Source organism: Arachis stenosperma, chromosome 8, assembly GCF_014773155.1.
Source record: "Arachis stenosperma cultivar V10309 chromosome 8, arast.V10309.gnm1.PFL2, whole genome shotgun sequence".
NCBI lineage: Eukaryota > Viridiplantae > Streptophyta > Magnoliopsida > Fabales > Fabaceae > Arachis > Arachis stenosperma.
This window is the reverse complement of record NC_080384.1, coordinates 27,521,408-27,534,537: the sequence shown is the minus strand read 5'-3', so window position 1 is coordinate 27,534,537 and position 13,130 is coordinate 27,521,408. Positions and strand designations below refer to the sequence as shown.

The window sequence follows — 13,130 nt, the reverse complement described above, 5'->3', positions numbered from 1 at the left end:
AGACAAACAATACCATGAAGCCATTTTACTGGCACAAGGCCATTCTTTTCTCAATGAACCTCTTAAGTTCAGGTCAAAGAGCTATATGTCCATCCAACAACTGAAATATAAAATAATTTTCCCCAAACAACAAAAAATATAATGCAATTCAGTTGAACATAAAAAATAAATAAATGACCAACAGGCTATACATCAATTTTTGTCAATCACATCACCACTGATAGAATAAATTAGGTACAAAACCCATTCCTTGATAATGATTCACACAACCCACATGCAACCACCAATTCACTTTAGGTAAACTTAATGGATTTGTTGAACATACCTAAAAAAAAAACAAAGATTCATCAATGGGATTATTGAATCAGAACTGAAATCAAAATGCAAGACTTAAACAGGAAGGAATGGAATTAGGAATGCAAAACTTGAATGGGAGTGGCACAAGCATATTCCTTTATCAAAGAAGCAAACAAATTCATGACAATCAGCTCTACTTCTTTGCAAGAGGTGAAATATACAGCAATTTTTGCATAACCAATAAAGGATTGAAATGCAACTGAGTTGACTAACAAAAGGTTTCATCAATATGCAAATAAACCACCAAGAAGCTATCAATCACATCACCACTCATCAAATAGATTACATAGAAGAGAATTCCCTAGTAACACAAACAGTGGAGTGATGCCATCTTATTGTGAGAAAGCCACTTCCTTTCTGAATGACATCTTAAATTCAGGACAAAGACCCATGTCTTTTCAAGAGCTGAAATATAAAATAATTTTTACATAAAAAATATAAAAAAATGAGAATGCAATTGAGTTGAATAACCAAATCTTTCATTTAATGACCAAGAAACTATGAATCAATTCCTATCAATCACATCACCACTGACCAAATAGATTAGATAGAAAGCCCATACCTTGATAGGGATTCCCACATTTTCAGTGAACAATGTATGGCAGAACATCATTACCTATGCAGAAGACATCTTCAAGGGAAGATAACCTACTCCAGATATCTCTTTTTATAGGAGGGAATTCCTAGTTAGACAAAAAGTTATTTTATATAAACAATAAAAAAATGGAATGCAATTGAGTGCTTCATAAAAAAATAAAAATAGATTCATGAAAACTCAATGGATTCATGAAATTTGAGTATTGTATTCAGTGGGTCTACTTTCAATATAATTATTTGAGTCCTTCATAAAATTTGACATCAAACATAAATAACAGAACATGATTCTGAATGCAGAAAATAGTATAAAAACTCAATGGATTTGTTGAATATACACAAAGTAAAAAATTAAAAATAGATTCATCAGTTTTCAAAGAATCTGACAGAAACTTCCAAAGAATGTAACCAAGAACATGAACCCAGAAACAAACCAAGTCAGATAAGAGAACATGATTCTGAATGCAGAAAAAATTATAAATTGCTACATTCAGCCCAAACAATTCAAAGGGATTAGTGAATGAGAATGGAAATTCAAATGCAAAACTTGAATAGGAGAGAATGAAATTGGGAATGCAAAACTTGAATAGGAGAAACGGGTCTATAAACTGACTTTGATGAAAAAACTCTGTCAATCACATCACCATGGAGAAAGTAGATTAGGTAGAAACCTCATACCTAGAAAATGATTCACAAAACCAAACCCATGATCCATAAATTTAAGAAAAGGTAAGTAAGAAGACAATCTTTATAATCATTATAAAATCTCAAAAATTGATGAAATACACAAACCACATGCAACAAACAATTCAACAGCTAGGAAAAGGAGAAATGATAATCATACCAACAAAATCTAAATAACGAAATGAAGAAGAGAAAACAGATTCATAGACCATACTCAAAATTAACAACAACTTCCAAAGAATGTAACCAAGAACATGAACCCAGAAACAAACCAAGTCACATAGACACAATTTGCAAATTAGGAATTTCACGAACCCTAGACAATAAGATCTGGCTTAACCGTTAAACAGATACGAAAAATTATCACAATTTGCACAATTAGGAATTTCACAAACCCTAGACAATAAAATCTGGGTTAACCGTGGAACAGATACCAAAATTGATCACAAGGATGTACACAATGAAGGAAAAGAAAAAGGATGAAGAGGAAAATAGGTTTGGATACACCTGATTGATTGATCGGAGTTCTTAAATTTGAGACCCCAATGGAAAATCAGTAACCTGGATGAATGGCGACGAATCAAACTCTCAAGAAAACATAGCTCGTACACAGAGTTTCATAGGGCTGATGAAACGAAGCTAGGAGAAGAAAGCAAAGCTCCTAGAGTTCTAACTAATCATTACCTGTTCAAACAAATCCATCAAGAAGGCAGGTTGCGTGAGCGATTCGGTGAAAGGGAAGGCAGCTTACGTGAGCGAGAAGGTGAAAGGAATAGCTGACGGCGGAATGACACAGGAGCACATGCACCCCTGAAGATGAGAAGCCACGCTGGAGGAGATGCCACCGTGGAGGAGAGCCTCCACCTGGGATTGTACCGGCGTGGAATGCGGGGAGGTCTCCAGCTCAGAGATGAAACCACGGCTATCTATTGTTATATAGATTAAGTTAAAACAAAGTATAAATTTAATGAGTTGAAATGATTTAGTACAAATGGATAGTAGAGGTGTATATGAAGTTGGGTTTGTCTTAATTTAGATTCGAACTTAAACTAGTGAATTGTCCCGTGAGATGTACGGGTATGATAAGTTTAATAAAAATTATTTATTATGAAAGTGTTTTTATGTTAATAATATATGTATGAGTGTTCTATAATAATTTGGATCGTTTAGTAAGATTGACCATAATTTTAGAACTCTAATTTTTATTCTGTAATTTTGAATTTCGTTAACAATCTTAATATCCTTTAGCAAGTTGAAAAATGAAGCTATTGTTTAAAATAAAAAAAAAGGATAATGAAAGAAAATATAATCAAGCTAATTTGGTGATGGTGTTGAAAGAGTTATTTTGGTGTGGTACAACAAATTGAAGGAGGACAATATTTATAATGTGAACAACTATCATGACTTTCACAAAAAAATCAATAATGATGAGGAAAAACATAAAGATAATCATGGTGTACAATTAAGATGATTAGCCGAAAGAAAATCATGATAGATAATTGAAATTATGAGTAATGATATTGTACATAAAAAAAATCAGGTATAAAATGTACGAATTTAAGTGACACATGTAACTAAATATGAAAGCAAAAAATAATTATGTGAATAGTAAAATAGATAAAGAACTGAGTACTATGTACTGTTATAAAATGGTGAAAAAAAGAACAAAAATGTATGATTCAAAAAAATTTAAACCATCAAGTGGGATACAAATTAATTAAAATAAATTAGTATAAAATAAGTGTCAAAATATTGATTGAGCTATTTTATATGTAAAATGAATGAGAAGTCACTGAAACGAATTCAATACTTTGAAATAACAACGAAATATATAATTGTGATCAATACTACAACAATTATATACTACGTGAAAGTGTTAAATTGTGTTTAAGAGTATAAATTTGAGTTATCGTAGCAAGTTCAATATTAATGGATATATGGTTTGGGTGTATTGAGTTATAATAACTCGCTTTATGTTTAGGCATATAGGATGATACATCTATACAAATAGTTATGTATTTATTGAAGAAATCTGGTAAAAACATATTATGAGGATTATATGATTTTTCAGTAGTATATAAATTACCATTACATATGATATAAGAAAAATTTTAAAGCTAATTACATGAGTATGATTTAGTTCAAAATTTTATCTATTTATTAGAGTCATCTGATCATTAGAATGTATCAATTTCGTAGTAGGAACTTGGATACCATATAAGAATACAACGAAAGCTATGTATAATGAGCATGATAATTAGACTACTATATTCAAATAAATATATCCATTACATATATAAATAGAAAAAATAATGAGAAATAAAAATAAATTAACTACATAATGAATAATCAAAAGGATCTATAGTGTTTGATGGAAGAGAAAATTCTAATAAATACTAAATACTTAAAACTTTTAAATTCATTGATTTCTCATCATCAACAGGAACGTCAAATTTGACCTTGCTCTCTTTGACTATGCCATGTTGAAAACAAAATCTGCGCTATCTCCTGGTAAGAAAAACTTCTGATGATGTAGAACCCTTCCAACGAAGTCCTATTGTGAAAGAAGGTCCAACTTTTTGACGTACATTGACATAAAAAATCAAGAAATCTCATTTGATTTTGTATATTGTAAGCAAATTGAATATAAGAGGGAAAGAGGTTAAGACCTTTTGGCGAATTAGAAATAAATTTTTGGTAACAACAATGAGGTTCTGTCTTTTCTGCATGAATAGCTACATACCAAACAAGGACGCATATGCATAGGAATAATATTTCAAATATTACCAAAATTAGAAGATATACATTAGATTAAATAATAAAGAACATACATAACTCGTCATCGCAAAGCATTACGAATCCGTGATTGAAGTAGATTTCTTACAAAGCTTCGTGCCTCCGCCGATAATGGGGTGTGTCTCGAAAGTGAACGGAGGAGACCAATAAGAACTAAAGAAGAAGAGAATAAGTGAACAGAGGAAAAAAAAAAGAATAGAAAGAATTCTTCTTTTAATTTTGATGAGGAAGAGAAAAAACTGAAAATAGAGAATGGAGAAGTCCCCTTTCTAATTTTGAATTTGAATTCAAAATTACAAAAATTGAAATTTCAGGAAAGTGTGCACATGTGAAGCAAGCTTAAAAATAGGATAGAAAAACTTGACATGGTCATGAAATAATGTTTCATGTAGGAGTGGTATGGTAATAAGAGTCATAATGAGTGAAGAGTGAAAAACATTGATATCTTGATAAAAACTCAGAATGAATATAAGGGATGACACGTTGAAATTTCACTACTAGAATAACCTTCTTTTCAATGTATGTTATAGGATAATGATTGAGTTTATTTTTAAGATTTTTATTTGATTTTAAATTCAGTAAAATTACACTATTTTTGAATTACATTAAAATTAGGTCTAAATGGTTGAAGTCTAAGTCTTAATAAACTTTGTCAAAAAATTATGATGCATTTATGTATAAAAAAATATATATTTGTTATCGAGAAGTTGAAATTTACATTTAAATTTAAAATTGTCTATAAACTCTAATTTCATATTTCTTTGATTTATTTTTTAATTCAACAAGTGTGATTAAAAATAAAATAATAAATTTATAATTAATATAACATAATATTAAAATTAATTTAAAATATATACATTTTTTAGTTCTCTAAACGTACATAAGTCGAATAAAACTGAATTTATCTTGATCCATACCTAATTTTAAATAATGATTGGGTCTATGATCCTTATTTAATTTTAGACTCAATAAAATCACACAAAATTAATTTTTAAAATATTTAGATTTAGACTGAATGTTTGGATCCGACCGAATTATGTACAATAGATTATTTTAGTTTTTAGTTTATGATTTTGTTGTTGTTGCAATTTTACTATAATATAATGGAAGTCTCTTTTCCCAAAATAAATACTTGTTAGTTTTATTTCTTATTGGCTAAATGTTCTGTTATTAAAGAAATTCAAAATCTAATCAAATGGATATATAGTTTGTGGAAAATAAGATCCGATAAGCTAAACAGAAACGATAGGCATTATTGAAAATGGGAAATAAGAATTAAGAAGTGACTTAGCACTTAGCATCCAAAACACTACTACTCTTGACGGTTCAGCATTTTGCAGTCACAGTCATGTTCCCGCTACTACTTAACTAAAACAACAACAACAATAATTAAAAAGGAAAAATCAAAAGAAAAAAAAGCCATCCCAAAAACGACGTCGCATCAAAACAGCTCCCCGCGGTAATAGAGCTTAATCTGAACCGTTCATGTCATATCTAACAGTCAATAATTCCAGATCATTTGGAGTTTCACTCGGCTCACTCGACTCGCTCGAGTCACACACACTGACTCACCTTCTATCACTCTCTCTTTCTCTCGTCTTCTCTTTCAATTTTCTCTCTCTAAACACAACACACCGAACCAAACCCTTTTTTTCTCACTTTTTTTTTTTCGCTCTTTCGCATTGCTTCTCTCTCTCTCTGCATTGTGGTTCATCTCTTCCATTCCATTCGCTCTGTTTCGGTGCGGTGACCCTTTTGGTCTTTTCAACTCTCCCATCGAATCAGACGGTTCATTACATTCCACGTCACCTTCGTCTTCTTCATTACCACTCACCACACCCGCACCTTCCTTTACGTTCTCACCTCTCTCTTTTCTATCACTATATAACCGCCTAGGGTTTTCTCAGATTCGCCTCTTTCTCCTTTTTCATCGCACTGTGCAACAACAATCGTTCATTCTCTCTTTCTCGCGCCTTCGCTGCTCTCCTACGCGTCGGGTTTCGATCCTCGCTTCTCTCTCGATTGAGGTATTCCTCGCCCTAAATCTACGCGTTTTTTTATTCATGCTGATTTTTTTCTGGCTTTTTCTTTCGAATTCCGTTTTTTTGAATATGTGAGCTCGATGGGTGTTGTGTTTTCATTATGAAGTTGAGATTGTTTTACATTTTGGTTGTAATTTATGGTGTTGATTTTGTTAGGGTTTTAACTATTGATTGAGATTTGCTGGCGGGTTTTTAATTTCTTTTTCTACGGAATTGTGCTGCTGGATACGTATTCTTTTTGGCGGCAGTTTGGTGTTATGTTTCATGGCAATTGAGAAGAATAGCTTTAAAGTGTCTAGGCTTGATTCGGAGTATTCGCCACGGAGCAGGGATACTATGTCTACCGATGAAGATGAGCTTCCACGGCGTAGCTCAGCCCTGGAATCCGACGAGGATGATGAGTTCGATGATGCAGATTCTGGGGCAGGGTCTGATGATTTTGATTTGCTGGAATTAGGCGAAACCGGGGCGGAGTTTTGTCAGATTGGTAATCAAACCTGCATCATTCCGTTGGAACTGTATGATCTTGCTGGACTTGAAGATATACTGTCAGTGGATGTGTGGAATGAGGCCTTGACTGAGGAGGAGAGGTTTGAGCTCGCCAAGTATCTGCCTGACATGGACCAAGAGACTTTTGTTCAAACCCTGACAGAGCTTTTCACTGGTTCTAACCTCCATTTTGGGAGTCCTATTAAGAGGTTGTTTGACATGCTGAAGGGGGGCTTGTGTGAGCCAAGGGTTGCCCTGTACCGGGAGGGCTTAAATTTTTTTCAGAAGCGACAACATTATCATGGGCTGAGGAAGCATCAGAATGACATGGTCAACAATCTTTGTCAGATAAGAGACGCTTGGCTTAATTGTAGGGGTTACAGTATTGAAGAAAAGCTCCGTGTTTTGAACATTATGAAAAGTCAAAAGAGTTTGATGTATGAGAAGGAAGATTTGGAGGTTGATTCTTCAGATGAAGAATCTGGTGAAGGTTTATGGAGTAGGAAGAACAAGGATAGGAAAGTTGCTAAAAAAATTGGCCGTTATCCTTTCCACGGGGTAGGGTCTGAATTTGATTTCCACTCACGAGGACAATTGGGGTTCAGGGAGCAGGAAAAGTCTGAAAAGCAAAGCCCGAAAGGTATACTTAAGTTGGCTGGTTCAAAGACACCTTCAGCAAGAGACCCAACAGGTAATTTGTGCTCTGTATACCATAGTGCTTTAGTTATGATTCCTGGGCTCCATGGTCCAGTTATTGTTCTTTCTCAACATAATGAGTCTGTGGGATATGATTCAGGGTCAATATTCAGGATGAGGGATCAGCTTAGGAATGGCGACAATGATGAGGAAATGTCATATGGGCTTATTGCCCGAGATCGTAATGTATTACGTAGCAACATGATGGACAATTCTGGTGTTCCAAGAGCAGGAAAGAAGCATGACCTACGAAGAGGTGATGAAAGGGATGCTGATAATTTGTTGGGTATATCTCCGTCCTCAAAGGCTGATCTACATGGATATGCTAGAAATTCAAACCAATCTTCAGATATGAAGTTCACAGCAAAGTCGTCTTCCAAGCGGGGTTCCTTTGATATTTCTAGAAAGGCTAAATATCCTGAAAATGTTCAACAATTTGTAAATAGTGATCAGATGAGGTCTAGAATGAGGGGTTCACAATTACCAGTAAAAGGTAATCCGCTTGATCCATCAGATTATGATGAATTTTACTACAATAACAATACACCTGGAGACAATTTTGGTATGGATTCATCGTTTAAATATGATGACTGGAATCTGCGCGCAAAGAAGTGGAAGACAGGAAGAGAGTCTCCTGACCTTACTTACACAGCCTATAGATCTTCCACACCACAGGTGAGTGAAAGACTTCAATCTGGTTTCAGAGCAAAATCATTGCAAGAGAAGTTCAGGGTAAATTTTATACAGAATGGAGGAAAAAGTACAGAGGCTCGGAGGGGTGACCATATGTTTCTAAGAGGTGAAGAAACTGAGTCGGACTCATCAGAACAGTTGAATGATGACGAGGATGACAATCCTCTATTGCATAGAAAATTTGCTTATCCAATGGGCGCTGCTGATGGTTCTCACATGAAATCATTGAAGTCTCACCTAGATCCTAAAAAGGCAAAATTTGTTGGGACAGATATGAATGCACATGCAACTATTCAATCCAAAAAGAAAGGTGGATTTGCAGGGCATATTGAAAATTACCTTACAAAAGCAAAGCAGAAGGGCAAAGTACAAAATGGAGGTCCATTGCATAACCCGCCTGGAAGAATTAGGGAAGAGAGCTATCCCACACGATCAGATATGCTTAATGATGGTGATGATGATTGGAGACAGGCATACAAGATAGGCAGGAATGGTCGAATGCGAGGGGAGCCTGCTGAAAGGCTAGACATGCTGTTATCAAATGCATATACTGCTGAGCGAAAGAAGAAGGGGAGAACCACCGTTGATCATTCTATTTCGAGGTCTAAATATTTGCATGATTCTGTTGGTGATGATGATGTCTCGCTTGAGAAACAGTTTCTGGTGGATGATAATGGAGTTGGGAAGAGTAGGTTTGGGAGAGATGCACATAAGGGTGATCAAAGTGAAAGAACCGATGCACCATTACTTGGATGCAACTCATCAAAGAAGAAGCGAAAAGTGAAGGCTGATGTCACAGATCTTATTGGAAGAGATGAAGATGCTAATCTTCTGTCTGGCACTCTTCTCCAAACTGGTGATTCCATTCCCTTGAAGAAAAAGTCAAAGAAGAAAAAAGAGGCTGAGGTGGTAACTTTGATACCAGATGTTGAAAATGCTGAGCGTGTTATTGATATGGGGACAGCAGATGTGGAACTTGAAACTAAGCCTCAGAAAAAGCCGTTTACTTTGATCACGCCTACTGTTCATACAGGGTTTTCATTTTCTATTATACATCTTCTATCAGCAGTCCGGATGGCAATGATTAGTCCACCTGCTGAAGACAGCTTGGACGTGCAGAAACCTGGAGAAGAGCAGAGCAAATCGCAGGAAGGTGTTGTCAATGGTGCTCTTTCTGATGATAAGGCAATTGCCCGTGCTGAGCCTTCTGATCAACTGAATATGCCATCTCTTACTGTTCTGGAGATTGTAAATCGTGTGAGGTCAAACCCTGGTGATCCTTCTATCCTTGAGACACAAGAGCCACTGCAGGATTTGGTTAGAGGTGTTCTGAAAATATTTTCTTCCAAAACAGCACCCTTAGGAGCAAAGGGTTGGAAGGTATTAGCAGCTTATGAGAAGTGTACTAGAAGTTGGACATGGACTGGCCCAGTTTCTCATAATTCATCTGGCCATGATACCATTGAGGAGGTTACATCTCCTGAGGCTTGGGGTCTTCCTCATAAGATGCTCGTCAAGTTGGTTGATTCTTTTGCCAATTGGTTGAAATGTGGTCAAGAAACTCTTCAACAAATAGGAAGTCTTCCTGAACCACCTTTGGCATTGATGCAGGTCAACCTTGATGAGAAAGAGAGGTTTAGAGACCTTAGGGCCCAAAAGAGTCTTAACACCATTAACCCAAGTTCAGAGGAAGTGAGGGCTTATTTCCGGAAGGAGGAAGTCCTAAGATACTCAATTCCTGATAGAGCATTCTCTTATACTGCAGCTGATGGGAAAAAATCTATTGTGGCACCTTTGAGAAGGTGTGGTGGTAAGCCAACATCCAAAGCCCGAGATCATTTTATGTTGAAACGCGATCGCCCTCCACATGTTACAATTCTCTGTCTTGTCAGAGATGCAGCTTCTAGGTTGCCGGGAAGTATTGGCACTAGAGCTGATGTCTGTACATTAATTCGAGATTCCCAATATATTGTTGAAGATGTTTCTGATGCACAAATTAACCAAGTAGTTAGTGGGGCTTTGGATAGATTGCATTATGAACGTGATCCTTGTGTACAATTTGATGGGGAAAGAAAATTGTGGGTTTATTTACACAGAGAAAGAGAAGAAGAAGATTTTGAGGATGATGGCACATCGTCCACAAAGAAGTGGAAGAGGCAGAAAAAAGATGCTGCAGACCAATCTGATCAAGGAGCTGTTACTGTTGCTTACCATGGGGGTGGGGAGCAAAGTGGATATGATTTGGGCAACGATCTCAATGTGGATCCACCAGCATGCATTGATGATGATAAGGGAGTGGAACTCATACCTAATGTGGATACACAATTGAATGCGGAAGACCATGTTGATGTCAATCATGCTTTAGAGGAAGGCAATACTTGTGAGGGTAACTCAATGGCTTGGGAGGATGCCCTTGATTTAAATCCTCCTCGTGAGGTATGCCAAGAAAACTCAACTAATGAAGATTATGACGATGAAGCCTTCGTAAGAGATAGGCCTGTTGATATACCAAGTGCAAGCATATTATGAAGAATCCTTCAGGTAGTTACTTGTGTCATTAACTCATTATAGCATTATTCCAGTATTCTGATTGTAATGTTCTTTGAATGTTTGGTTGCATGTCAAACTAGAGTATAGATTATTATCAAATATAAAATAGTCTGTTCATATTATTTTCCCTTAAAAAAAGGTTGTAATAGCAATATGAATATTGATGCATGTGTCTCATACAAACACATACATGTATATGCAGGCTTTAGTACATCGGCATTCAAGGGTTCAGACATCCTGTTGTATCTGCGCTTGTACATAATAATGCAGTGCTGGCGCAGTTCCTTTGTACATTGATTTGATCGGGGAGATTGGAATAGAATGTGATCTTGTTGAAGATCATTACATTTGGTTAGGGTTAGCTGGATGTCTTTATGGGTTTATATCCCTCAATAATTCCTCTTGGGTCTTTACTCAATATCTAATGATCTAAATTCTCAAGTTAGCTTCTTGTTTGGTCCAATCAGGAGCGACACTTGTTGTATCGCTTCACAAAATTTCTTATTTTATCTTGTATATATGGTTCAATTATGTCATGATGTCAAGTACATCAAATAGGTTTTTTGCAGCCGAATAAGCGAGACAATATTAATCATCTTCGAATCAAATAGTGAATTGATGAAAGACAGAATAGCTTGACACTCATTGTTATCCACCATAATGACATTTTTCTGTTAAGGGCCGAGATCTTAGTTTAAAATTCTGAATAAAAACTGTTTCTTACTAGAAAAGGATCCAAGAATAAATCTCAATCAACAAGAATCTGTGTATCTTTGTGAAGAAAGATGTAGGGTAGGTCGTCAGGTAGAGGATGCTATGCTGCTGCTGCTGCCTATGCATGGTGTTCCTATTTAGCAATTCATCTTAGTGACTTGGGATCGACTAGACATGTTCTTGCTTTGTCGAGTAGAGCGTAAAATCGGCAAACGATTTGGATCGCGGTATCCAAATTAGATTCCAAATGAATGTGGTTAACAACGATTAAATTTCCAAAAAAGTAGTTTTTTAGATTTATGAATTTTATTATTTTATTCTTTCAAATTCAAAATTTATTGTACTAGTTTTTGACATCTAGCATTGGTCATTATATTGGTTTTGTTTTGGCACTTAATCAAGACAAAAATAAGAAGACAAAGAAGAGTTTATATTATATATAAACTGTATTATTTTTTGCATTCTCTAAAATGATTTTATTTTCGCCTTATTTAAGTGTCATGTATAACGTGACAAGTCAAAGTTAATTCAGCATTTTGTTCATTGATTTAACGCTAGAAAGAAATCAGGGCCAATATGATGTTTAGAACTAGATTTCGATGACTCTTTAAATCTGAGGCACTAAAATGATAAAAAAAAAAAAACAAATTTTAATAAACACTGAGAATTTAGTCGGTTAAAGTAAATATTACAAGTGATCATTTTAGTTATAATTATTTTTGTATGTCTTAATTTGGTAGTGTTTTAAAGAGATACTTTTACAAAGCGTCAGGTTGATGATTTTTTTTTTGTATTATAAAAATATCAAATAATTTTAAAATTTTTGAGTAATAATTTTTTTATAAATTAAGTTTAATTAAATTAAATAATAAAATTTAAAATATTATTAATTATATCTAATTTTTATTATGTTAAACTAATTTAATTAAACTTAAATTAGATATATAATTATTTAAAATAAACGGTTATATACCAGTGTTTGTGACGTTGTGTGCTGTAAAAATGGATCAAATCAGACAGCTGATTAAAAAGACAACCTTGACCTGGGACCCAGCTGCCAGTTTCGGAGCCGACCTTGGCGTCCACCAAAGAGAAGTTATTTCTAGTTATTATTAGTTTACTACTGCACGTGGCTGCTTGTACAAGCTCATTTCCGTGGGTTGGATTTGGCTTCTGACTCTTATTGCACCCAAAATATCATGCGGCGTCAGTCACCGGCTATGAAGTATGGATACTAGGTTGAATTATTGTATCTGTATATCGGACATACGATCTTTACCAAGTCATCTGATATACGTGTTTGTCATGTTTACGTATATTTAGGATTGGAAGTGAGCCGAGCTAAGTCGAGCTAGACCAAGTTCAAACTCGGCTCACTAAAATTGAGCTTGACTCACGACTCGACTTGACTCATTAACAATTGAGCCTATTTCTTAAGCTCAAACTCGGCTCACCGAAAACTTACGAGCTGACTCAAAAAATAGAAACATAAATACAAAATCTATAATTTTATAT

The 13,130-nt window shown here is 35.0% G+C and overlaps 1 protein-coding gene across 2 annotated transcripts; it reads left to right on the top strand.

The window, feature by feature from the left end:
* The first annotated feature begins 6,106 nt into the window (after positions 1-6,106).
* Positions 6,107-11,840, top strand: LOC130944206 (uncharacterized). 2 transcript variants are annotated; one of them, XM_057872417.1, is made up of 4 exons: positions 6,107-6,458; positions 6,722-7,653; positions 7,759-10,892; positions 11,104-11,840. In XM_057872417.1, exons 2-3 carry the CDS (start codon positions 6,738-6,740, stop codon positions 10,878-10,880), a joined length of 4,038 nt encoding a protein of 1,345 aa, XP_057728400.1. In that variant the 5' UTR covers positions 6,107-6,458; positions 6,722-6,737; the 3' UTR covers positions 10,881-10,892; positions 11,104-11,840. The 2 variants fall into 2 exon arrangements, with proteins under 2 accessions (XP_057728400.1, XP_057728399.1); XM_057872416.1 differs by having other exon boundaries at positions 6,630-7,653.
* The last annotated feature ends 1,290 nt before the right edge of the window (positions 11,841-13,130 follow it).

Coding starts and splice junctions, on each gene's coding strand:
- LOC130944206 (XM_057872417.1), top strand. CDS start 6,738: ATGGCAATTGAGAAGAATAGCTTTAAAGTGTCTAGGCTTGATTCGGAG. Junction 7,654..7,758: donor TTCAGCAAGAGACCCAACAG/GTAATTTGTGCT, acceptor GATATGATTCAG/GGTCAATATTCAGGATGAGG.